Source organism: Phalaenopsis equestris, unplaced genomic scaffold (assembly GCF_001263595.1).
Source record: "Phalaenopsis equestris unplaced genomic scaffold, ASM126359v1 Scaffold000002, whole genome shotgun sequence".
NCBI classification, from domain to species: domain Eukaryota; kingdom Viridiplantae; phylum Streptophyta; class Magnoliopsida; order Asparagales; family Orchidaceae; genus Phalaenopsis; species Phalaenopsis equestris.
The window spans coordinates 63,454,261-63,480,921 of record NW_018164444.1 but is presented as its reverse complement, the minus strand read 5'-3'; the positions used below and the strand labels follow the sequence as shown (position 1 = coordinate 63,480,921).

General features: G+C 33.5%; 2 protein-coding genes across 3 annotated transcripts in view; both read right to left on the bottom strand.

The window, feature by feature from the left end:
• Positions 1-334: 334 nt before the first annotated feature.
• On the bottom strand, positions 335-13,095 carry LOC110018058 (nuclear pore complex protein NUP43). Its single transcript, XM_020715283.1, has 5 exons — positions 12,370-13,095; positions 4,634-4,703; positions 2,740-2,968; positions 599-672; positions 335-519 (listed from the first exon to the last, which is right to left on the bottom strand). The coding sequence occupies exons 1-5, from the start codon at positions 13,020-13,022 to the stop codon at positions 445-447; spliced, it is 1,101 nt and encodes a 366-aa protein (XP_020570942.1). The 5' UTR covers positions 13,023-13,095; the 3' UTR covers positions 335-444.
• A 1,886-nt stretch (positions 13,096-14,981) lies between these two features.
• The window catches only part of LOC110031116, a 17,037-nt gene continuing 5,357 nt past the window's right edge, over positions 14,982-26,661 (bottom strand). The window contains exon 2 of one of the 2 annotated variants that reach the window (XM_020734181.1): positions 14,982-15,717. In XM_020734181.1, the coding sequence (XP_020589840.1) occupies positions 15,395-15,691 (297 nt within the window). In that variant the 5' untranslated portion in view covers positions 15,692-15,717 and the 3' untranslated portion in view covers positions 14,982-15,394. The remainder of the gene's footprint in view (positions 15,718-26,661) is intronic. The other variant, XM_020734172.1, reaches the window with a different exon arrangement.

The window sequence follows — 26,661 nt, the reverse complement described above, 5'->3', positions numbered from 1 at the left end:
TTTATGTGGTAAATCTATGCATTAATGTGCGTACTCCACTTTAGAAATATTATGTGATTTTAAAGTTTTGGATGCCATACATATAAGTTTAATGTTAGATATATAAATATATAATAATTGGGTGACATGTATGTAAAAACCAAAAATTTTGGTATCGCAAAGGGATCAACTTTCAGAGTCATACTTTATGAGCCAAAATAATCAAAATCTAATAATTATGAGGCATTTCATAATCTTCAAGTAATAATATAATAATGATACTAAAGCTTTCTATATTATAACCATGCTTTGTTTGTTCAGGCTACACAAACAAAGCTTCGATTTTCTTCAGAAATTGATGGTTTTCTATTTTGTATTTTAGAAATAGAAAATATAATTATATCCACTTCAGTAAAGCACAACTCAGCAAAATAAAAAAATAAATAAAACTTACAGTTTTAGTTTTCAGTGAATTAAAGCAGCCTCTTTTGGCCTCATTAGAACGCCAATGCTTTCCCACCCGAAGCCACAGATTATATCCTGCAAATAAGCAAGCAAAAGCAGATCAAAGGAGAGATAATAGTAGTAGTACTAATAATAATAATATATTAGAGCTTACAGATGGATTTTGTGGATCGATGTCGAAAGAGTTGATGGGACATGCCTCTGCCAGCAGTTCAATAGGTGGTTTGCCTAAGGATAGAAAGCATAATGGGTAAAGATAAGCTTTAGGTCCGAATATTCTAAGCAAATTTTGATCATACTGGGTCTCTAAAGCATTAAATTTATGCCAAAATTTACATACCAAGCAAACAATTTTTTATGTCTTTACATACATGATCTCACACAAACTTTCATATTTACACACAACACTAAACCCACAAATCAATCAAAGTTTGTATTACCCATAGATCTTATACTGTTTGCGTTTCACATGCAGACGAAAATGTAAATATATAAGAATGGTGTGGTCTGTAACCAAATTTATCAGATAAATAAAAAAATAAATAATCCTAGTGAACCCATTCGAACTCATGTGATTAAAACAAGCAAAATGAATCATGATTAACAAAATTCAATCAGTTTGATTCCGAATAAGATAAACATCTATAATCTAATTAGACATTGTACAAGACATTATCCATTAGACATTATCTCACCTTAAAAAAATGCAAGTTCATTCCGAGTGAATACTGAATGCACTGAGCGGAAATCATTATCTTTTTTCAACAAACTAGTTCCAAAATACTGTAAAGGATGGTTTGATGCTTGCAACTCATGAAATGCACATAATAAAAAGGCAAATTTACATACATACCATACAATTCTTATGTATTTACATATCAAATACCAAAAGTTTGATATTTACATTTATAACACTTTGATGTAATAAACCTACGAAAGAAAATGTGTGTTTTGTTTTTGAAAGTTATTATCAGTGCTATTTTGATATGATTTCAAAGACTTTTTCTTTTTCATTTCTTTATTCAAGCCTCATTCGTTCAAATCTTACATATTTAACATTTCCATAACACTAACCATTCATTTAATATTATCTATACTATCATGATCTAATCTTTACAAACATGACTAATTTTTAAAATTGAATTTAGTATAGGTAGAAAAAATAATTATTCGATCATATAAATTCTTTTAATAATAATTAGGATATGATTAAAATGATGCCATAAAAAGGGAATGGAATTTTTAATAAATTAGAAAATTTATATTAATTGGTCAAATCATTGCACTATTAAAAAAAGAAAAAAAATAATATCCCCACGTAGTGGGATTAAGGCTTTGTTGCTGTTATTGTTGTCGTCGTCAAAGACTCAAGTGATATGCATGTAAATATGAAAGTTTAGCTGTTAAACATGTAAAATTATAAGAATTGTGGGGTTTACATATAAATACCCCATACCTTCAAGAAAGCTGAATAAATTGTAATTGGAGAAAGATAGCAATAATCAATTAATATATATTACAAGGGGAAATAATATTAAAAAAGAATCAAGTCAATCTTTTATATATATATATATTAATGTGCATTTCACATGATATGCCTGTAAATATGAAAGTTCAGGTGTTAAATATATAAATATATAAAAATTATGTGGTATGTATGTAAATGCACAACACCTTCAAGAAAGCTTATCATCATCACATTTTCAAACTAAGGACAAGAGAAACTACAGCTAATGAATCGACAAGTTAACTTTCAAGTAATTTTCACATCTAGTTTTCAATTAAAAGGAAAAAAAACACATATTTAAATTCCAAACATGAATGACAAAGAGAAATTTACATACGTATCACACAATTCTTACGAATGGTCATATCTAACGCCATACCTTCAAGAAAGCTTATCCTTATGACAATTACTACCTTATGATAAGAGAAACTACAGCTTAATCAATCAACAAGTAACTTTCAGGTTATCTTCAAATCAAGTATTCATTAAAAAATAGCACATATTTCAATTGGAAAAATAAAAGAAAGTGGCAAATTTACATACGTACCACACAATTCTTATGTATTACATATCTAACACCTAAATTTTGATATTTACCTTTGATACAACTTGGTGCTACAAATAAAAAGGTGCATTTCACTTTTAAAATTTAGTAATAGTCACATTTTCTCTACGATGCTAAAGACTTGAGTGCTATGAACATAAATATTAAATTTTAGGTGTTAGATATGTAGATATATAAAACTTGTGTGCCATATATGTAAATGCATCGCAACGGGGAAAACTACCTTGTTCAACAACAACAAGATTTCCATCTTCTGAACAAAACATGACGGGTAAAATCTTCGTGGAAGAAGCTGAGCTGATGCTTGAGGACTGAGCTTGGATGTCATATTGGATCTCCCAAATCTCACTCTCAAAGGGGGATCGTCCTGCTGCAGTTGCTCCAGAAAGTAAGATCGGCTCCTGTAGCCACCTTAGATCCCAGGCAAAAACTGTGCCTGATGAACCACCCACCTTCAAACATTAAACAAACAAATAATCAACAAATGGAATGATAGCCACAATACTAAGGGATGCAAAAAATTACATTTAGGGATTAAAATATTTAAGGATGATTTACAAATATACCACTCAATTTCTATGTATTTACACATCTAACACCTAAACCATCATAACTGTGCATAAATAGGTGTATTTCAGTAATTCAAATTCAAAATGGTGGTCATTTTGAGAAGATATGAAATATTTGGGTGGCAAAAATGTAAAAAAGTAAAGTTTAGGTGTTATATATGTAAATACATAGGAATTGGGTGTTATGCATGTAAATGCCCCTATATTTAATCTGCATATATTAACAGATAGTGCAAGGAAAAGACCTGGATGACAATAGTTTTAATAAGTTTTCCAACACAACTGAACTAGGATAATCAGCTAGAAAATATTTTAGGGTAGGCCAAAATGTTTAGCCTAAAATTAATTATAGTAACCAATATTTGGAACTTAGTTACAACTAAACCAAGCTATTTAGGTTAACGAAAAGGGTACACCACATTGGTTAACCAAAATCCATTTTTGGTGCAGGCACATCAAAATTAAGAAACCATGGAAAAGAGCCAAAATGTATTTAATATTAATAATAATAATAATAATAATAATTCATCAAATGGTCAAATATTAATTAAATAATAAATTTACATGAAGAGGACGACTGCCATGAAAATAGAACCAGGGATAAAAGATACTGACATGTTAAACCTACCTGAAGGTCCTAAACGTCGCACAAGTCTAATATTTAATTTGGCTAAAAGATGAATCATGGTTTTATTATAAAATACAACCAAAAGATTCCTGATTTATATTTGAAGAACAATTAAATTTATCTCTTTAAGTTTATATCATTAATATGTGAATTTGATAGTTACTCACAATGATCAGATCTGATTTGCATTTGAGCTCCTCATCCTAGATCAAAATGCTTCATTAAATAGCATATTAGTTGCAGAATAGAACCTTATCGTTTGGTAAAAAATTCCCCTGAAAAGCTTTCTACAGATGCAACACCATCAATTACTATTTCAATTAAGGTGCAGCCAACTCTTATGTATTTACATATCTAACCGCTAAGTTTTCTTTTTTACATTTACACCACCCAAATTATCATATCACAAAAAATAACACTATTTAACTTTTAAAAGGTGAAATATACCTCTTCATTCATAGGTGAGGTGGTCTATATGCAAAAGTTGAAGTTTAGATGTTAGATATGTAAATACATAAGAATTGAGTGGTATGTATGAAAAACTTTCTTCAAATAATTTAAGAATATGTTTTGAAGAAACAACTATTAGTAACCAAGCAATCCAGCACAAAAAATAAAGAATAAGAACCGATGAAATAGAGTGATTTTAATGTACTTATATTGTATAAAAAAATCAAGAAGATTACAGGGTGATAACTGCACTTCTCACGACAACAAGCATATTTGGTATAATGAGAAATGCATTGATTCAGAACAGCTACTCTCATAATGGTTGGAACTGGCATACTTCTAGACAGGTTAAATTGGGAAAATATCAATACCATACAATAGTTAAGGAAATGATCTGAATGTGATGCCAAAATAGAACATGAAAAATTTAATATGATGTTAGTTTGAAGGGAAAAAAAAAGAAAACTTACAACAGAAATATGCTTTCTGGAAGGATGTATGTCAATTGAATGCACAATGCCTGTCATGTTTCCTTGAGCCCTACAAAATCATGATTTCCAAAATTAACAACTTGGAAAAGTACCAGTTTCATAATTTCCAAAATGAAGAGAAGCTGCGAATTTTCCAAATTTGCATTTTACATAACTGACATGAAACACAAAGGAGATTACAATTGTTATTCCATGTTTCTTTTTTTTTACACCTTTTTTTAACTATATAAATGAGTAAAGAAAATTAGATAGACTTGCAAGTGGGTTTGAGAATAAATAAGAAGAAAACAACTCTCTATCCTCTCCACACAAAGGATATTAAAATAACTTCCATCAGCTGCACCTTCTACCCCATGGTGCATCAGGTTCAATACAATGGCACCGAAGTTCGTCCAACCACTCGAATGAACTGACAGACCTGCCCCAACTCCCAGAGTACAAAAATTTGACGCCGGGCTTGACCTGGCTGAACCAGCCCAACCGGATCAGCAGGTATCTCGGTCCAGCAGGAGGCTGGACCGGTCGACTGTTTCAAGGGGTGGGAACTGTCCTCAGTGCTCTGGTTGTATATTGCTCTAACGGGGTAGTTATCTCAACAATCCCTCGCCGTACGTCGCTTCCTTACTGCCGCCCAGCCTTCCTGCATCTTCCCTGCTGCCGCCAAGCCCTTACAGGATCAGCAGGGATCTCAGTCCAGCAGGAGGCTGGACCGGTTAACTGTTTCAAGGGGTGGGAACTGCCCCCAGTGCTCTGGTTGTATCCTGCTCTGACGGGGTAGTTATCTCAACAATCCCTCGCCGTACGCCGCTTCCTTACTGCCTCCCAGCCTTCCTGCATCTTCCCTGCTGCCGCCAAGCCCTTCCTCACGGTGCCGCCAAGTCCTCCCAGTGCCTAACCAGCTGCCGCCAAGTCCCCTACACCTACCCTGCTTCCACATCCTCCCAGCCCTCCACTTCCTTGCTGCCACAGCCTCTCAAACCACCCCCACACCAACTTTCCAGCCAAAGTTCATCACCTTCGTCCCCAGCCATAGGGACCCCGTTTGTACTCGTCTCATTTTATTTTCAGTTTTATGAACCATTCTTGAGATTTTTTTCTGAATTCCAGCAATAATAAATCGTACTTGCTTATTTTCGGATTACTCCGGTATCAAATTTTCACTTTCATCGCTTGTTATCTCGAAGAATTTATTGTCAACCTTTCTTTATACTTGATGCAAACTTAAAGTCTACGAATGCTGTAAGAGATGCAAAAGAAGTGTGAAATTGTAATTAAGTCAAACATGTAGTTTGTAAATGTTTAAGTTTACATAATTTTTTTTAAACATTATTACAAATGCACATCACAAATATGTATTGTAATTAAGTCAAACATGTAGTTTGTAAATGTTTAAGTTTACATAATTTTTTTAAACATTATTACAAAGGCACATCACAAATATGTGTTGAGGTTGATGGATCTTTCTCATTCAAACTATTATTGTGGCTACTATTGTTCAAAGTACCTCATGAGCTCATATTCATGTGGTACTGTCAAATTACTACAGAGGAATTCTCTACAGTTTCCACCATGGTTGACTTGCAAAGCATCTGAGATTTACCTGCTCTAACAACGAAGTTAGACTGTTTGTGAGATCCTCACCGAATGAGGCATTTCACAAGATTATAATCCAATGGGGCTGCTTCGATTATTAAACAACATAAAAGCTTGTTGATAGAGAGTACCATGGCTTCTACATAATCCTTGATTGATACAACCATCTCTAAATAAATGTTTTTGAGGTACATAAGATAATTTATATCATAAATAAACTATCTTTTGGAATCTAAAATTACTACTCTTCCACAATTAAAATGAAAGTCTTCAAATCTTCCAAGAAAGGCCGTCTTTGTGTTCAAACATGAAGGTTTCTTGTTTGGTTTAGTCTCTTCTCTCTTATTTCTTCTTCGATTCCCTTACATTATATGTGACGAGATCGATTTAGACCTATTACATTCCTAGTTTGTTTTATGTGCATAAAATCTAAGTGTCTATTTTGGACTGTTGTAATTGATTGAAGCGGCAGCTGTGAAGCTGCGGTGACTATTACAATTTTTTTTTAAGTTGGACCCCAGTTTTCTAGCAGTCATCGCAGGTAGCCAAATTATGTGAGAAAAAGCAGCTTTCAGCTGCGACCTTTTGAGAACGCATACAAAACACAGTTTTGCCAAACAGGAAAAACTACAGTGTTGCACTGCACTGCCGCCCAAAAATCACCCTAAATCAAATATGTTTCTTTTATGAATTTAAGTTGTTATTATTACTTTATACTAGGTGATAAGGAACTGATTGGTAGTGATTAGATGGCAGTTATGTTAGATTATTCATCATTTGCAGGATATTAATGTTTGTGCTAGATAGATTGCTTCCCTATGAGATTAGTACGTTACTTCTTTCAATTGTCTTAATTTTTCAAATTACTTAAATATGCTCTTAAAACCCATTAAAAAGTAGGGAAATTTACATTCATACCACACAATTATTATGGGTTTACATATCTAGCACCTAAAATTTGATATTTATATTTATAACAATTCGGTGTTATAAACCTAAAGCACTCAATTGAGAGTTAAAAAGTTTGCAAAGTGATAATTTTTATTAGGTGTAACAAATTTGAGTGTTATGAATGTAAAATATTAAAGTTTAGATGTTAGATATGTAAATACATAAGAATTGTGTCGTATGTATATCAATGCCTCTAAAAAGTAATGCATATCCATTAATGTAGCATAGCGTTACATTGCATATCAAATTTCCAGTAGAAACTACAGGCACCAGCACTAACTGCATCATAATCGTAATCAAAGCTTGAGCTTAAAAATTAAATTACAATGTTTACTTGAAGTTCCAGTGACTCCACGTCAAGCTTGTTTAAGGGATAAACAAGAGGATACAATTTTGGTAGATCTACAATTAATCAGAATATTACTTGAACAAAATCAAACGAGATATGACATAATTAATCTTAAAAATATGGCTAAACACAACTATAACCAACTAACAATCTCTCTATAATGTACCGATCCTATGAATGATCATGTTAACGTTAACCAAGGTTATCAACTTATGATGCTTCCTTATCATGGTAGAGATATTTAAAAAACAGAGTAACAAACATTATTAATGAATTTTATTTTAAGAATAAATGTCATACATTAGAAGACAAAATATAACCTATAGTTTTTGTTAAGTTACAAATATATATATAACTTATTTGAGTGGCAAACTACATCCAATGAGCAAAAAACTAAGATTGCTTATCAACTTAAGAACAAATCAAAATTACCCTTCAGGGAAACTAACTTCCATTATCTTAATATGATCAATTGTTTGGTGATCTTAATGCTTTGAAGAAGCATAAATATTATTGAATCTATAAAAAAAAAATTTGGAAATTCATTAATACATCTAAAATTGTAACATATACCAAGAAAAAAAAATTATTTTAGAATATGTTTAAGTGTTGATTTTAAAATAAAAGTAACAAAATTCACTGAACATGTTTTTCAACTTGCTAATTTTTTTCCTTTCATTTCATTATTGATAATAATGTGGTAAAAAAAAATTTTATCCATCGAATGTATTTTTCAACTGGTAACATTTTTCCGTTTGTTATCATAATTAACAATAAACTACTACTTTTTAATACAAAAGATGATATGGATTTCATTTATCTGTTGATGATAAGATACATCTCAAGTGAAACTTTTGAAATCTTTTAGCAATACGTGATCTCAGCATTTGTTTAAAATCCAAAGCAAGTTGAAAAACAGCAAACATAATAGTTTTCTTTTTGTGTGCTAACAATAATTAATGCATTGTTATTAATGTAATTAAGAATAAGAACAAAGTAAAATAGATTACAATGAGGATGGAAATTGCAAAACCATTAGATGAGTAGATTATACTAGTGCAAAAAATTAGTTAAGGAAAACAGGCGACTGAAGACAAATTGGATGAACTAAAAAATATCAAAAATAATTCTGAAAAAAAAAATTAGCATCTTTCAGGACTCAATCAAAATGAATAGGAAACCATGATTCATTAAACCCCCCAAATAGATGTGATGAAGCTAATGAAGCGAAAGATGATGAGTATGTTTTTCAACTTATTTTAAATTTTAATAAATGATGAAAACTCAGCTTAGAAGATTACAACTACACTTAAAATTTGTCTTATCGCTAGTGCACACAAACAAGCTATTACACTACTTGTATAAAAAACTAGCAACACTATAATTAATAATCATAAAAAAAGAATATATTGCAAAACAAATCTACCTAAAATATCCATAAGTCATCATACAGGTATTTGATAGAGAAAAGAACAAAAATAATGATACCCATCTACTTGATATAAAAATTAAGTGATTTTCACAATGCTTTTTAGATATTTTTTTAAATGGTAGAAGTAAATAATTAGGACTGAGATTTATAATTCAAATTTGTAAGAAGGATTAAATATGTGATCTATCTTTTACAACGATAGTTTGATGAATGTTGTGGCTATATTGACTGGAGAATGCACGAAACTAAAACTATAACCATATCTATGGGTAGAAAAGACTTCAATTTTTGGCAGACAGAGAATATTAGTATCAATTAAATTTGCTATATGTCATGACGGTAACCTAATAACATGATTTATATGAAACAGATATTATTCCGAGCAACCTAATAACATGATTTAAATGATAATCGTCTAAAAAAAACCTAATTGTCACAAGCACAAAAAGCAAAGGAAAAATTTTTTAAAACATATTAAACCAAAAACTTTTTCAGGTGAATAGTGTACCTAACATCCAACCAAAATTTGAAAACAAAATCTTATTTCCGCTTTAATAACTCTATATTAAAAATAACATTGTTAAATTTATGAATTTGCATAATGTTGTGAGCAAATATGATGTGATTTTAAAGATTTATATGAAGAGAATCTTTTAAATTAACCATCATCACTAAGAAAATGCCTTCAACATTTAATAGATTTAATCACATTTGTTTAGCCTTCCACATTAAAAAATGAATACAACTAAGCTTACTAAGATCAAAATATAGGTAGACTACATAATTAAAACAGCCTAAACTTTAATAGTTGATATCTTTTTAGGAATTACAAAATAAGACAGATATGAGCTCATAAAAATGCTAAAATATTCTCATCATATTTATTTTAATTTTTGAAATATTTTTACAAAAATTAATTTATATTATTCTTTCATTTTCATGAAAATAGCATTTTTGAAAATTTTGATCATTTGTAGTTTTGGATTGAATGAACATATGAGACTTAATTGGATGCAATGGAGAAAAGAGATTCATGTAGCCAACCCCATTTAGAGGGATTGAGGATTGTTGTTGACCAATTGTATTTAATTAAGCCTAATCCATTTCATCTAAATTCCAATTGAGTATATTTATTACTTCATTAATTAATTTTCATGCACAAAAAATTTTTTATCCATTTATTTAACATGTAATACAGGTTAAATTATCAAAATTACTCATTTTCTCTCCTCCCAATAATTTCAATTAATATTCAAAATCTTCACAATATGGTTAAATTTTCATCATTTTGGGATATGAAATTTAAATAAAAAAATAAATTATTGATTTTATCATAATTCAAATTTATTTGAATTTCGAAATTAAATGAAATAAAAAATTTTCCAATAAAAATCTTTTAAATTTATGGAAACTATTAAGGTCAGCCTCTTTTTTTGAATTCAAAATTATTTAAAATTTCAAATAATCTACAAATCATCCTCTCATGATTTAATTAAATTGATTTGCAATAAATAAAAGTAATTTGAATTAATCTTAATAAGAAAAAAATTGGGTTGTCCCATATATATGATTTAATTCAATTCATGTGATTTAATTAATTCAAATTTCTATCAATTCGTAATATTAATTAAATGATTTATTAAATCCATCATATAACCCGCATTAATACTTGATTGAACCATTTTTGGAAAATTTTGGGCGTCTCATGCATGGAGAAATGTTAAAGTGATTTATTTTTAAATCATATTAAAATTATTCTTTTATTAAACATATATTTAATTAAGTCAGTTTTCATTATTTGAACTCAATTTTTCCTTCCTCTCTCTCTCTCTCTCTCTCTCTTGGCCATTCCACATCATAATTAATTTAATCTAACTTATGAAAATTAAAATTTGAAAAACAAACTATTGCTTTAAACAAATTTCCCTCTCTTTTTCTTGCCCTGGCCGAACCCTACATTCTCTTCATTTTAAATTTATTTAAGTGGCCTTGTAGCTTGCATAATTCTCTCTTGCCCCCTTGATCTTACACCCTCAGGCAATATTTTGCTGCATTCAAAATTGGTGTTGATCTCTTGCTTCAAAAATCAAGCTCTCTCTCTCTCTCTCTCTCATTTTGGTGTCAACTTCAAGTATAGACAAGGGAGATAACTTTTCTAAACCTTTTTCCTTCACCTTCATAGTTTGATTAAATCACTTTGAAATCTAGAGTCCTCAAAGAAGATTAAATGATATCACTTTATTGTGTTATGATATTTATTGATTTTTTTAGTTTCATAGTTTATGGTGGTTTAACAAAAATTCTAAATTTGGCTGTTAAATCGATATAAGATGTGTCAATATCCTTCACTAAATCCATACATATAACATCAATCTTAAGGCATCAATAAAATTTTGATGGTTCACTTCAAATCATCGGCAACACCAATCCCAGAACCACCTTTATAGATCTGATTATCCAAATAAGATCTTCAACATTACCAATCTTGAAATATAATGCCTCCTCTGATTTGTTCATCATCCAAAAATATATGCATGATGATCTAATCCAAATTTAAGGAGAACATAGCTTAACTCTTCAAACTTGAATTGGCCAAACGACAAAGATTTTTGGTTCAGCATGGATCTCAAAGATGAGCTGCTGCATCCATCCATCCATTATAGGCTTTACAATGAGTATCAAAGCGCCCTTCACCTAAAAAATTATAAATACCCCGCAAGAGAGAGAGGAAGAGAATTCTTCACTTTGTTTTAACTCTCTACAAAAAGGCTACATTGAGTTGCTTTCAAACTTCTCTCTTGTCTTCAAGCTTACTTATTGAATAAGGCATCAAAATATCTTCCAGATAAAACATTCCTTAAGACAGATTTATCAATTTTGGTAGTGTGCTGGAGGTAATCTTGTACTATAGATCAAATGAATCTTTCAAGAAACTTGATCAGCTCAAGATTGTCTCCAACACTCAAAGACAGATTTATCAATTTTGGTAGTGTGCTGGAGGAATCTTGTACTATAGATCAACCAACACTCAAAAAACCTAATCTTGAAAGACTAATAGCAGTTATCATTGTAATATCCTCATGCTATCTTCTCTATCTTCTTCTTCTTTTCCGCTAATTTTTAGGATCATTTAGGCTTAACACCACATCCTAGCATAAATTCTATTATTCTATTTTCTCATATAAATTTAAATACAAGATTCTAACACATAAAGAATTAACAATATACCAGGATGTAGCTAGATTTAACAGATTCCATACCGAAAGTTTTTTTCTAAATTCTGATTCTCAAACTTCACTGAATCCTACTTTTTAGTTGTTGCCAAACAGCTCTTCAGAGTTTAAAAGCTCTAATACACTAAAAAAAAGACAGGGAACCAGAAGCACTCACCAATTTCCTTTAAGCTGAGAAACTAACCCCTCAGGCTTCCTCAGATCCCACCACTGCAACCCGAAGCCAAATCCGCCAGTGGCAAATTCCGCCTGTGACCCCCATTTCACTGCCGTATAAGACACCAACCCCCGATTGTCATGCACCTTCTGGTTATCAAGCCTTCCTTCACCAACCGAAACCAAATTCACCCTCCCATCCTCACCCACGCTCAGGCACCTATGCCCACCATCCTGGAGATCCACAACAGAAACCGATCCATTGTGCAGAGGCTGATCCTCATCAGTCGATAGCTCCAAGTCCACGGACCCATCTATCGGATCCACAAATATGAAGTGAACGGATCCAGCGCATGTGGACAGTGCGGCAACAGCCCGCCCCTGAGGGGTCTCTGAGGTTCGTAAGGAGGAAATTCGGGATGGAGATGGCCATTCGGAACGAAGATGGAGAGAAGGCTTGCTGCGGTTAGGGTTTTCAGTGTCGTTGTTGCGGCGTACAGAATGTATCTCAACGGATGAGGATGCTTCGTCGGTGTCGTAGACAGCGGCGGCAATGAAGCCGTCGAAGGCTGAGACAGGATGGAGCCACCGGACGGCGTCGACAGACTTCGACTGCGGATAGCGGTGCAGTTGGACCTCGCCGGAACCCGCCATCCCACTGGTTTCTTTCCTTCCGGGTTTAGGTTTTAAGAGTAGTAATAATGATGGTTAGTTGCATGGCACACTATTCTTATGATTTTATATGTTTAGCACCTAAAATTTAATATTTACAAATATATCATTTCAAAAATTATTATAAATGTAAAAATAATAATTTAGGGTTGAGATATATAAATACATGAGAATTATTAGCTGCATATGTAAATTTTCCATAATAATAATATAATAATAATAATATTTTATGAGAGAATATTGGATTAAAATACAGTTTAAATAATAACAGGAAGATTTACATACATGCCACTCAATTATTATGAATTTACATATCCACTAATAATATTTCTCAAGGTCAAATAATAATATTATGTGGCAAAGTGTAATTTTTTTTTTTTATATAGCACTTGTTTGTGATCTTAAAATATAAACTTTTTTCAGCCTTGATGTCCAACAAAAATCTCACAAATGAAAATAAATTTAAAATAATTATGAGAAGACCTAAGAATTTTATAATTTAAATTTTAGAGGCAATTACGAAATAGCACTCGAAATATTGTTATTTACGGATCAAGCATCGTCTTTTATCCCTTTCTTTTTTAAAATTCTCGCTCAAATATCAAAATTCATGATAAACCCCAACCAATATTTTTCATTCTTTTAATCAAATTCTTAATGGTTTGATTGTGGCCCGTATAAATACAACGATTAGATAGTTCAAAAATATCACATGAGTGATATAAATGATCACTTAGGGTGCCTATGTAAGTAATTATTCTTTAAATTTATTCACCCAGGAAGGTGGATGCCAAATATCAAATATCTGCGTGTTTTTAGATTTTAAACATTAACAAAGGTCAAATGACAATCAAGTTATAGTTGTTTGAAGAAACAGTTGTGAAGCTATTGCATAAGAAACAGTTTTTCAAAAATATACGGCAAATATTACAAATTCATTTTATTTTCAAAAAGTTATACCGTAGCTTTCTGTCAGCCGCCACATTTTAAACAGCTCAAATTGAATAAAACTGCTTTTTATCACACAAATTTCTAAAAAACAACAAGAAAAAAATTCCTCAATTGGATACATCAAACATTAAGATTATGACTTGTCTCGCTTAATCATTCTCATAATAAAACAAGAGTGTTACAATTAGCATGAACGTCTCATGTCTGAGAGTAGAATACAACCAACATTAAAAGGCAAACAATAACAATCGAATGGGGCCACAATCACAAGGCAATAGTTTGCTTGATCATTCTTTCAAATAATAGGATACTGAGGAAAGTGAAGTGAGTTTTTTACCAAATAGCTATTAGATATCAAACACTAGATCAATAGTCGAATGAATACATCAAATATTATGAGAGAATTATAGCCGTTTGAAAAAGCAACTGTGAAACAGTTGCAGAAGAAGCTGTTATTCAAAAAGCTATTGTGGCTATTACAAATTTTTTTTTCCAAAAAATTCGACAACAACTTTCTAACATCCACCATACTTAGCAAAGTCAAGTAGCAATTGATAGTTGTTTACTGATTGTTAGATGGGAATGTCAAAAATTGATCGAAAATCAATGGTAGGACAGATCAAATTATCATGAAGGCTAGGGAGAAAATCAATTAATATACCAACCCTTCAAGACATTTTGCATTTTAAGACGAGAAGAAGGCATTAAGGCAATTTATTTTATGAATTTTTATTTATTATTTATGTAATTTAAATGCTGCAGACAATTTTACTAACTGAAACTATAATTAAAACATATAAAAATTTAAAAAAGAGGAGCGTTTATGTACAAACCACAAAATTCTTAGGCATTTGCATATCTAACCTCTATATTTCATATTTACAAGCACAGCATTTAAATCTTTAACATCATGTAAAAAATACTAGCATCAATAACTTATATATATATATATATATTTGTGTATGCCAAATAGAATCAATAATAGCTATAAATATTATTTTGAACCTCAAAACATAGTTTGGCAGTAACAATAAAACAATATAATACTCACTGATGGTCTAGAGAGTAAATTAATAAAAAAGGGCATTTACATGCATACCACCCAATTCTTATTCATTTACATATCCAACACCCAAAATTTGATTTTTTTTTTACATTTATGGCACCAAAATCTTTTACATCAACTCAAAAATACCACTATTTTAGCTTTAAACTGTGAAATACATCTTTTTCCTGCAAAGATAAAGTGGCATATAAGTAATAATTGAAGTTTAGGGGTTAGATATGTAAGTAGATAAAGAATTGAGTGGTATGCAGATAAATCTTCCTCAAGAAATTATTAGTATAGATGGAATAGACATTCAAACTTCTGGTTATGCTGAGTTCTGAGAAGAACAAAAGAGTTAGAAAAGCTTCAACTTTCCTTTCTTTGGTATCAGCTTCGCCATGCACAATGCCTTGTCTGCACCAGAGAGTCCAGAGCATGAATCTGTGGCACCTAATGTAACTGCGAAATAGAGGTAGATGGTGCAGAGGAATGCCAATAAGGCCAGCATTGTCAAGAGATAACGATGTCGCTCGAACAGACTCGACCAGCTTCCCAACTCGTCTCGATGCTTTCGTGACGAAGATGATGAGAACGAGAATGGGCTTTGAGATTTCCTGTGCGGAGATGTAAGTGCGTCGAGAACCATGGCCATATCAGCCGGTTTGTAATAAGCAAATACTGCATCCACAATCGGAATATGATCATGATCCAGCAAAAACATTCGGTGTCACAAATGTTGGTATTGGCATAACTTATTGGAATATGAGGCAAAAAGAAGAGAAAATAGAGAAGAAGATTAATTTGCAAATATTCTCGAAACACCCTCGATGAAATAATCCACCTCTACAACTACGTGTCTCTTAGGGACAGCTAAGTCTTTTCGTAAAGGTGATTGTAAAACTATTGTGGAGAACTCAATTTCTTAAAAAACTGCGGGTGTTAATTATAAATATTTAGTTTTTCCTCAAAAATCAGAGAAGTTTCTTACAGCCACTATACCTTACAGATCCAATTGCAAAATGCAGCTTATCACAAAAAATTTCTAAAAACAGCTAAAAGGCAGTTCCTTGAACAGAACTGATGTGGAAGTCAACCTCAAAGCAAACAGAAAACAGTCTTGAAAAAGGCGATAAGCTTGCGTAGACATTTTTCCGAGTAAGAAAATAAATTAGGCTCCACAACTTAACCCCAACTAAAAATGATTGTAGGATGTATTTCATCACAGAATCATTTTCTTCTCCAAATCCCATATTCTAATTTACAGCTAATATATATATATATCTATATATATATATATATATATTCAAAAACAAAAAGAGAAATAAAAATGAGTCTAATATTCTAATCACATCAACCCTGCCAACAAATTACACTGCCCAGTCATATAGAATCGTCACTTTAGGAAAATTTTTTGATCATGGAGCTTCTCCTAAACAGAATCAACAAAAAGGAAAAGGTCTTCTACTAGTTTAATGAAATTATAATAAAATGAAATGCAAGCATGTTTCTTTCTGCAGGATTTGGACAGTTCCAATTGAAATAAGAAAAATGAAGTAGAATTTCTCATCTGCAATACTAAATAATGGGATCACAACAGATGCATTAGAGATGAGAAATAACAAGAATCAACCGATATTTCAATAATATTACAATAGATGAATCAAAGGGTGTGCATTAATTGGTTTAAATTAAAAAAAAAAAAAAACTGAAATAGATCTAGTATATTTGGTTGATTTGGATCATTCCATTAAAGGGTGATTTGGTTTTTGGTTTTAAATTAAGAGTGATTTAGATTTTGATTTTTGGTTCAGTTTTAGGAAAAGCACTTTAGTTAAACCAAAATATAGGTAAATCAGAACCAATAGGTACTCAATTTGATTTTGGTATTTTCATATATATAATTAGGTTTGGCCTCTCTCCTATTTTTTCTCCTTATATTTCATTTGATTTTGGTATTTTCATCATCAAACCAATTCTTGAACATTTCTTTTTTCAAATTCAGTTAAACGAGAACCGAACCAAATATACTAAGCTACACTATGGTTTGATTCTGTTTATCATTTGTTCAATTTTGTTTTGCCTATAATTTAATTTAGTTCAATAGGTTTAACAAATCTATCGACCGAATCCGATCTAACCAATCAAAAATACACCCTAGGTGGATCTAACATTCAGTCATTAAATTAGTTGCATTAGCTGAGCTCCAACATTCATCCAGACAGGTAATCTATTGCCCGCAAAAAGAAATTATCATCATTATCACCATCATTAGCCTAATCTCACTAATTACGGGTCAGTTACCACATTTAAACAGGTGAGACAGAAAATTACATAGAAAAACAAGGCATACGACAGGTTCGGTTCCAATCCACCCTGAATGGATTAGCACAGTCCGCAGCTATTGATATTCAATAAGTTCAATACCGCAACTGAAAGATGCAACACACACCAAAATAAATAAAAAAATAAATATAGAAGTGGCATTCGAATAGATATAAAATCGCTTGCTTAATGAAAAAATTTTAAATATATATTTTTCACAACTACAACAAGATAAAAATATTTCTATTATCAATAGCATGAAAGACGTAAGAAATACTCATTCAAAAAGCACTTTAAATAAGAAATGGTAAAAACATACAAGAGTTAATCAATGCAAAGCCATCAGCAAGTACACTTATATAAAACTATGCAATTCCGGAAAAAAAGGCTTAGGTGCACAATTCCGATGAAAAACGAGTTGAGGTGTGCGCCTTAAGCGGCTCGGGCAAGACATATGCCTCTCATTATTGAGGTCACCTCGCCTTAATATGGCTGAGACGTGCGCCTATCGCGTTTAGATTTTTCCCTATCTTAGATGATTCTAATATGAACCAAAGACGTAACGCTCATGCACAAGAGCTCCTCTCTCCCTAGTTGAGCTTCCCAACATTGCCTCTTGCTACCTCTTCCATCGACATTGTCATTACCTCAAAAAATAATTTCCTGCTATAATTTTTTTTAGAAATTAGTAAGAAAATAAGTCCCCAAATAGACCTGTGGTGATGTTCTGAAACACAACGCAGTCAAAAAGATGTCCTAAAGAGACCTGTAGTCTCTACATGCTTTCTTCCTCATCGCTGATGGATTTATGTTGGATTGGTTAAATGGGTTAATTTTTTGATTAGTTCAATTGGGCTTGAATTGCTTTGATTGGGTGAAATCAAATCACAGGTAGGTCAAATACACACTGAATTGCACTTGGTCACTTCTATTCGATTAAACACACTGAATCCTAACAAAGCCTTCAAATTTTGAAATTCATTCAATTTATAAAAATAATTAAAATAAAACTCGCTCCTAAATGCAATTTTTTTCTAAATCTGAAATTCCTGTAATTTGTTTAAAATAAATTAAAATTAAGTTGTCTTATACTTACTAGTAGAGTATTTGTTGAATTAGTCGAGTATTAGTAGAATCCAAAGTATTTTAACACCACAATGTGCGAATTCCATAGGCAAAATAAAAGGCAATATTTGCTCTTTAAATTCTTTGTAAATCCAAGTTTGTGAATTACATTGCATTATTTAAAGTTAGAATCCTGCTATTTGCATTTTTCATACATTCATTCTATCAACAGAAAATATTGACTATTCTTAAAGTTTGTATAAAATTTCTATATATGTTTGCATTTCATATGAAAATGGTACGCCTTGAGGAAGGTTTTTGTGTTGTTTTGCAGGTTGCAGCAAAAACAGGATCGAACGGGCTCACAAAGATTGAAATGAAAAATGTTGTGGTATGGCGTCTAGGCGTCGGGCCAATGGAGCCAAGGCGTCGGACACAATTCAGAGAGCATGAAAATATGGTGTCAGGCTAGCGGCGCATAGGCACCCAAACAGGCCAAAACTTATCCAAATTCCCGAAAGAACAGAAAGTAGATGCTGCCTATGCAATGCCTAGGCATTACACACCGGCACCTAGGCGCTAGAACCATAATGAAAATCTTCCAAAGTGGTGCCTAGCGCCAACCACTGGGCGTCTTGGTCAGAACTGAAAATTGATAATTTTGAGCAGTTTGTTCTGGAGATGAAATATAAAATATTCATGATGAATTAAGATGGGTTTTTCTTGTTCTTTTTTTTTTCTGCAAAACTGGAGAGGAGAGTACTAAAGGAGAAGGCCAAAAATTCTACAAGAAGATTACAAGAGCAAGAATGATTGAGAGATTGAGAGATTGAGAGAAAGTTTCCTACTTGCTATTTAAGATTCATCGCATCATTTTCTTTGGGAAGAGGATAAATACAGTCAAGTTTATTTTTTTTGGATTTCTTTGTAAAAGATTTGGTGTATGATTGTTTTTCTTAATGAAAATAATTGTGTTGATGTGATATCTCATGAATAGTGAGTAATCTACTTGCTCTCTCTTAAATTGAGATGGTGATTGGATAGGACTATGGATTTGAGATTGTTTGGGGCTTTGATCGGTATTAAAAGTGTTGTGTTAACATGAGAACTTAATTTATTTTCTACTTGGTCGGTTGATTGCTAAAACCTATCGTGAATATTGATATATGGAAGGATTATTTATGAAACGAAAGAGTTAACCGCATCAACTCATTGAAATAAGGACATTGTCAATGGATTTATACAATTTTCTAGGAGATATTTTCTTTTGATCAGATCAAGAGTTTTAGGGATCTAAACTTGAGACTGCTAATCTTCCTTAGACCATCGAAAGGGGATAAGAAAAAATTTTTCTCTTAATTGAGACTATTTTTTAATCTAGTCCTTAGTTTTATCCATCACTTGATGAATTAAAAAGGGAAAACTCTTAACATCTGACTTTTAAAAAGAATATTTTTGTTTGTTGGGATATACCTGCTTTTCACAGATTTAGGATAGGTTTAAAATTGAAATTGTTTTTCGAACCTTTCAAGCTAGAACTAATATCTATAGGCTAGAATTTTTCCTAATAGAATTCATCTCGTTCCCTACGGGATCGGCAAACGATAGAATTTTTCCTAATAGAATTCATCTCGTTCCCTAAGGGATCGGCAAACGAACTACAACCCAGTACTACTGATACGCCACGTATACTTGCGTGAGCCGACTATGTTACATAGCACTTGGTGTGTGTCACATATCATGCTAGTTATATCATATTCCTTATTGACAATAGGATGGGACAAAAGAGATTAAACTTGCTCAGTCATATTATGCAAATGTTGATGATTTAAAGAAGCAAACAACAAAAACAGCAATGTCACTACACGAGATGAAAATTTAATGAAATTTTGGCCAAATAAGACATCCTCATTGGCCGTGTACCGATAGAAATTTAAGCAATTAGAGAACATTCATAGACTTTTAAACAAAATAGAGATTGTACCTCTCAAGGCATCCTCTTGAATTTGTGTTGTGCCTTTCCTCACAATGTTACTCTTTCTTCATTAATCATTTTTGCATTTCATTTACATATTGTAATGAGGCTTGTGCCCACTTTATGAATTATATGAGAGCGATATCTATTATTAAAAAAAAATACTTCACACTTCACACTATTATGAACCAATCAAAGTTCATTTAAAAGAAAATCCTATAAATAGGTACTCAATTTGAATCCTAGCAATAATCTTCAAAATGCACTGTATGTCGATGATTACTATGATGATACCTTGAATCATGCATTTCTATAACCTCCTCAGGATGGTAACCAAGGGGGCATGATGATTAGTTTCATAGTGAGAGGACTTGAGAACGATGTACAATCTTTTAATGATAAGCATGACCCTAATGCCTACTTACATTAGTAAGCTGAGTAAGAAGAATTTTTCATCGATCTCATTTATCAAATGATGAATGTACAAGGGTTTTTTAATTTAAGCTAATTGGCGCCATCGAAAGATAATGTGAGAGGAATTTTGATTGATATAGGTCATTGTTGTTGTGACCAATTGAAAACTAAATAAATAAAGAAAGAAGATAATGAAAGGTGGAAAGAAATAATTAGAGCTTGAGAAAAAGAGCAAAGCGAAACTCCATTAACCAGAAACCTGATGTCAAGCTCATATAGGGTCTTGATGATGGAGAGGCGTAACTATTTCTTCCCAGGTTTCTTAATCATAAGCTAACCTTTTATTAAAGGACAACTTCATTTTCTACAATCATTTGACTGAGAGATGTCCTCGTAGCCATTCGAACCATACTTGATGTAATATGTTATCAAATATGCAACTAGCGCCACCCCCCCCCAAGAAAATCTAAGATTTACTAAAATAATGTTATCCATCATGAGAGAGAAAATAAGAGCTTATATTAGATGACCTCCAACTGGTTAAGAAAAAATTGAAGAATAAACGCATTACAAAAAAATGGTAATGAACTTGTTAAATTAAAATGATAAGTAGATGCATTTCTACCTGAATATTTTCTCCATGAGAGCCTATATGTTGTCCACATAAAATTAAAATCTAATAAAAAGTTTATTGGATATATGTCCTGATAGTAGAGCCAACAATAAGAAAAGGTAAAATGTAGGAGTTTTTAATACGTTAGGATAGTATGCATTTTAAAAAATAAATCTTTGCAGAGGTTGCCATTAGATTCCTTTCACTTAATTAGGAAATTATCTAATATGGGACCTTTATGTGGGTATTGGGGAGAAGGGGGTGGGGTGGAGATTATATATATTTTTTATTAGAAGATATGTTATACGCGTGCTTAACAATAGCTGAAGACAAACATATGATATTAACAAAGCAACTAAACAAACTCTTGATCATTATGCATCTTAGGCAAAACATTAGCATAAATTTTATCTTAAGTTTACCTAAAACACCTAGATTTAGTCATCAATAAGTTCTTTAAAATGGATTGTTTAAAATAATTGATGGCTCTCACGTAGCTTAGTTATTCCTTCAGCTTCACGGTACACCCACTTCCTCATTTTGTGAGATTTATTAGTTAAATTTTAGAAGACTCTTCCAAAACCTTTTAGCCCTATGTTGACCTCCTTTTCGGTCGAGGTGTAGCTTTCCCCTCCTTAGTAGCCTAAGATCTAGCCGTAGGACCTTTCTGTCGACTACTCCTAGAAAATTAGTGAAGGAGCCCTCCCCATTAGTAATTCTGAACTTTTCTTCGCTCGACTTGACGTTTCATGTGGTAGTCTTGACCGCTATTGCTTAGCGGGTAAGGCTACTCCGAAGGAACTTAGGGAGCATTACTATAGGACTACCGGCCTTAGGATTGAATTTACTCGTTGATTGGGCGCCGCTGCGCTCTTCGCCGTCCTGGTTAATCAAATTCGAGCCGAAATTTTGATAGGATTCGGACCGCAACGCATTTTTAACCCGATCGACGACGAGGTTGTTTGGACAACTCCGGATGACGAAACGGACTGCGCCGATGCGTCCGGAATATCGATTTGCCTAGGGGGGCATTCGTTTCATTGCGACGGCGCGTCTGGGGAAAATACATATTTAAGTGTTAATTATAATAATAAGTAATATTTTATTATTATTATTATTATAATTAATAACTTATATTAAAATCCTTAACCTAAATCCATCTCCCTCCCCGCCTCATTCTCTCGAACCCGTGGGCTTGCCTCAGCCCTAGGTTGGCTCGTTCAGTTGTCTGGCCCGCTCCTTCTTCGTGTCGTTGGAGGGATTCGTTCCCGCGTTCGCCTCTCGCACGCGAGACAAATCTCACTGACACCCATTCCTCGTATCCTATCATCTGCGTTCTGAGTTCGATCTTCTTTGTCGTGGATCGTATCCTCTGCGAGGATCTAATCCTCTGCCTCTCGCACGCCCGTATGGGGGCATCTGCTCCTCTCGATCCTTCGAATCGTATACGATCTCCTAATCATTCCTTCTCCTGTTCTCTGGTCTAGAACTTTGCTTTTGAATGATTTTAGAAGGAAGATTTCTGTGGGAGCTTTACATTTGCATTAGAGATGTATCTCTTCTCCCTCCCCTTTTTTCGGTCCCTTGCTTCCTTTCGATTTTCTCTCTGCCGAGCCACTGAAAATGACTCTGTTGGATGGTACAACATGCTAATTTATTATTGTGCCTATACTGGAGATATTTATTACTTGAGCATGTGAAAATAGAATGACAAACATGTTTTAGGGGTTGGGCATGGTTATTTGCTTAGGATAGTGAGAATGTGGCATGTTATTAGCTTCTATCTTTTTTTTTTTTACTTAAAGCAATTGGAAATGTGATAAATATGGGCTCTGAAATAACATATGCTCCTTTGGAATACATGTTGGGATGCACTACAAGACTTCTTTTTATTCACTCTTGCTTAGCATGAAATATTAAAAAAAAAAAACTTGTGTGTTGTTTTTCATACATGTATGGGGCTCGGTTTAGCTCCTGTGGCTTTCCCTTACTCGAAACGCATGCTATGAGAAAAAATATTTAACTTGGAAAGCTTTGTAACTTGTTTTGAGGGCTTAGTTTAGCTCCTTGTGAGGCATCTTACCTGCTCAAATACTTGTTGGAAGTTGTTTCATGTTTGGAATACTCAAGTTGGGGGCCTAAATAAACTCTCTATGTTATTGTTCTTGTTTGAGGCATATATTGGCTCTATATCTTGATACTTCAAAAGCTTGTGAGTTGTTCCTTGGCTTTGAACGGCTCAATTTTATCTTGAAAAGGCTGGAACTTTAATTTCTGTTAAAGCTTAAGTTTCTATCCATGCTTGGGCCCTATTTTAGCTTTGAGTGGCTCGGTTTCTGGCCTCCATTAGGGCTCGGTCTTACCTGCTCCAGCTCTTGATTCTTGCCTGATTATGAGGCTTATTTTCGTTTGATTTGGGGTGTGGCTTTATCCTTTTTGCCCCTGCTAGTTTTCGATTTGCATTTAAAAAAAAAAAAAAATGGTTGGGTTTGGATTTGCTATCATATACTGCATTTGATTAGCCTTTAAAGTTTTGATTTGATCTCTTTAGGGGCTCAACTTTCATCTTGGAAGGGTTGGAGGTTGGGTTCTGGATTGAAATCTTGTCTTGGGTATGTGAGCTTTACTTGTTAACCTTGAGGGATTTATTTTGGCTTGATTTGGGAGCTCGGTTTGCTTGTTTTAGCTCCTACCCGAGAGTCAATTGCGGTGTTTGTTCCTACCCCTGCTCAAGAGCTGTGGGAGGGTTCAATTTTATTCGCTTTAACCCCTATTTGGGGCTCGGTTTTCGTCTGGTCCTGCTCCTACCCGAGAGGTAGCTCGAGAGCTTGATTTGGTTTGTTCTTAGTCCTACCCGTGAGATTGTTGGTAGATCATTTGGTTTGGCTTTGGCCCCTGCTGAGCTCGGTTTTGGCATCTTGTGGTTGTTTTTGGCTTAAATATGCATATTGTGGAGGAATTTATTTTGATTTGGAGGAGTTCCATAACTATTCTTGTTTGAAACATATGGTAGTCCTATATTTTGATGTCTTGAGGGCATAGAGATGTTTTCTACCATTTTGTTGTGGCTTGGGTTTGATTGCCCTTACCCGAGAAGTGGTTTGAGTGTGGTTTTGATAGCTTAGTTCCTACCCCTACCCATGAGCTTGCTGGCAATCCTTTGGGGTTGTTTGGCTCTTCCTCTACCCCTGCCCGTGAGCTTGTTGGTAGTCCTTTGGGGTTTTTTGGCTCTTCCTACACGAAGTGGCTTGGGTGTTGATTGATGAGTCAAGTTTGTCATCCAAAAATGTATGTCTTTGCCCTATCTATAAAGTGAAGTGATTGAAGAATGGGTTGAACAGTTTCCTTATGTCCTACTTGGTGAAATTGGAGTCGGTTTGGAGGCTTTGTGAAGGCTTGTCCATTCACTCTCTTATGTATATCAAATATCTTCATATAATTGATTCGGGTTGTCTTAGCCGTGAGCCTCCTCTCCTTCTGTGCCTTGGGTTGCCTTGGCCGCGAGTCTCTTTGGCCCTATTTTGCCTTGACCAAAAGTCTTGGTGGCTATATTCTCCCCTATTGACCCCGGCCGTGAGCATTTATTTGGTTCTATGGGAAAATTTCATGCATATTTGATATATGAGGCCATTGATTAGTTTGGAAGTTGGAAGAGCCTGATTTTTGCTTGGGTTAGGGAGTACTAGTGATGGCATTCTCCGAATTCTCCGAGTTATTTTTGAAGATTGGGAGATTTCTAAGTCTCATTTTTTAAAAGCATTTGGTTGGAATAAATTTCAGACGTCTTTGGGAGCTGAGCACCGATGTTAGGAAGTCACTAGTGTGTGAGACCATTTTGACTCAGATTAAGCCACTTATAAAAATGTGAGAAAGTGATATCCTTCTGGATTGATTCAAGGATCTTTGGGTTTTCCTTTTCAGGTCTTTTCGTTACGAGTTTTGAGGGCTGATTTGTCCTCCGTCTTTTCGATGTTTTAGGTGAATGAGTCCCTTCTCTCTCTCACCCCATTTTTATTCTTTTTTTCCTTGTTTTTTGGTTCGGTTGTTGATGCTTATGTATGATACATAAGTGTCCACGTATAGCATTTTGCTATACGTGAAACCATCAAGCAAGGTCGCAAGTAGGTCGATTTTATTTTGGGGCTTAGAGCGGTGATGACAAAGACACACCGGAGATAGAACAAAATGATATGTCATCCTACGACATCGGGATCCGATTCAGGAACCCAGTGAGCTGTAGGATGACAGTATCTCTAGCGGGAGTTGACCCGAAACTTCTTAGGTTGTTGGTAGCCTTATGTCCGACAGCACGATCGACTCGTGACCTTCTTAGGTTGTTGGTAGCCTTATGTCCGACAACACGATCGACTCGTGAACTACTTTTTAAAATTGATAAAAACAAATTCGATAAGAACAAATACACCATTTTTTTTCTAAAACATACACTTTTCGCTACAAACAAAATTGATACAGCCCACTTTTTGCATGTTTGAAGCTTATGTGCATGTTGAAAATATAAATTTTAAATACATTTAAACATCGGTTGTCCACCTGTTGATAACCTGTTTAGGCTGAGTACCCTCCTGCGTTAGGTTCGATTATGACACCCTTCCAGTTGAGTAGCGGGCTTTATACATCCGGGTGACCGAGTAGCCTTCGACGACCCTCGAGTACTAATATATAGTTGAGCCTAGCCCCGACCCGAGTGCTTGCGGTCTCCCTCTTTTCGGACTTTTTCATATGTTTTTCTTGGAATTTTTGGACAAAGCTCTCGTGGTCACTTTTCGGGATTTTCCCGTGTTTTCTACAATTTTAATTGATTCGTTGATTCATCGATTTCCTCGCATTTCTCTTGTCGTGAATCTTTTGACGATCTTTCTCGAGATTTCTAGACGAAGTTTCCTTGTTTTTGTTTATATAAAGCATTTCAATCTCCTTCCTCAAGTGTTGTTGCTTGTACCAGTATCTCTCAGGTATACATGTTTGTTTTATGTTTACAGCATGTTATTCTCTTATAATCATTTCCTACTGTACCTTTTAATTTTTCTTTACACTGCATGTTGTACTGCTTTCTTCACTGCATACCCTATTGCTTGTTCTGTGCTACATGTTCTACTGTTATGTTATACACGATACACTATATAACTTCAACATGTTATCCATAAAATATTTGAAGAACTACAAACATAGAGCGGTTGGATTTGATATTATAACCTGACACGCTAGAACAATT

Bases quoted from the DNA above. Each gene is read 5' to 3' on its own strand.
- LOC110018058 (XM_020715283.1), bottom strand. From the start codon at position 13,022: ATGGCGGGTTCCGGCGAGGTCCAACTGCACCGCTATCCGCAGTCGAAG. The intron at 2,969-4,633 runs GTAAGTTTTCTT...TAATGTTTGAAG, and splicing joins CCAGAAAGCATATTTCTGTT to GTGGGTGGTTCATCAGGCAC. The intron at 520-598 runs GTAAGCTCTAAT...GCTTATTTGCAG, and splicing joins TCGATCCACAAAATCCATCT to GATATAATCTGTGGCTTCGG.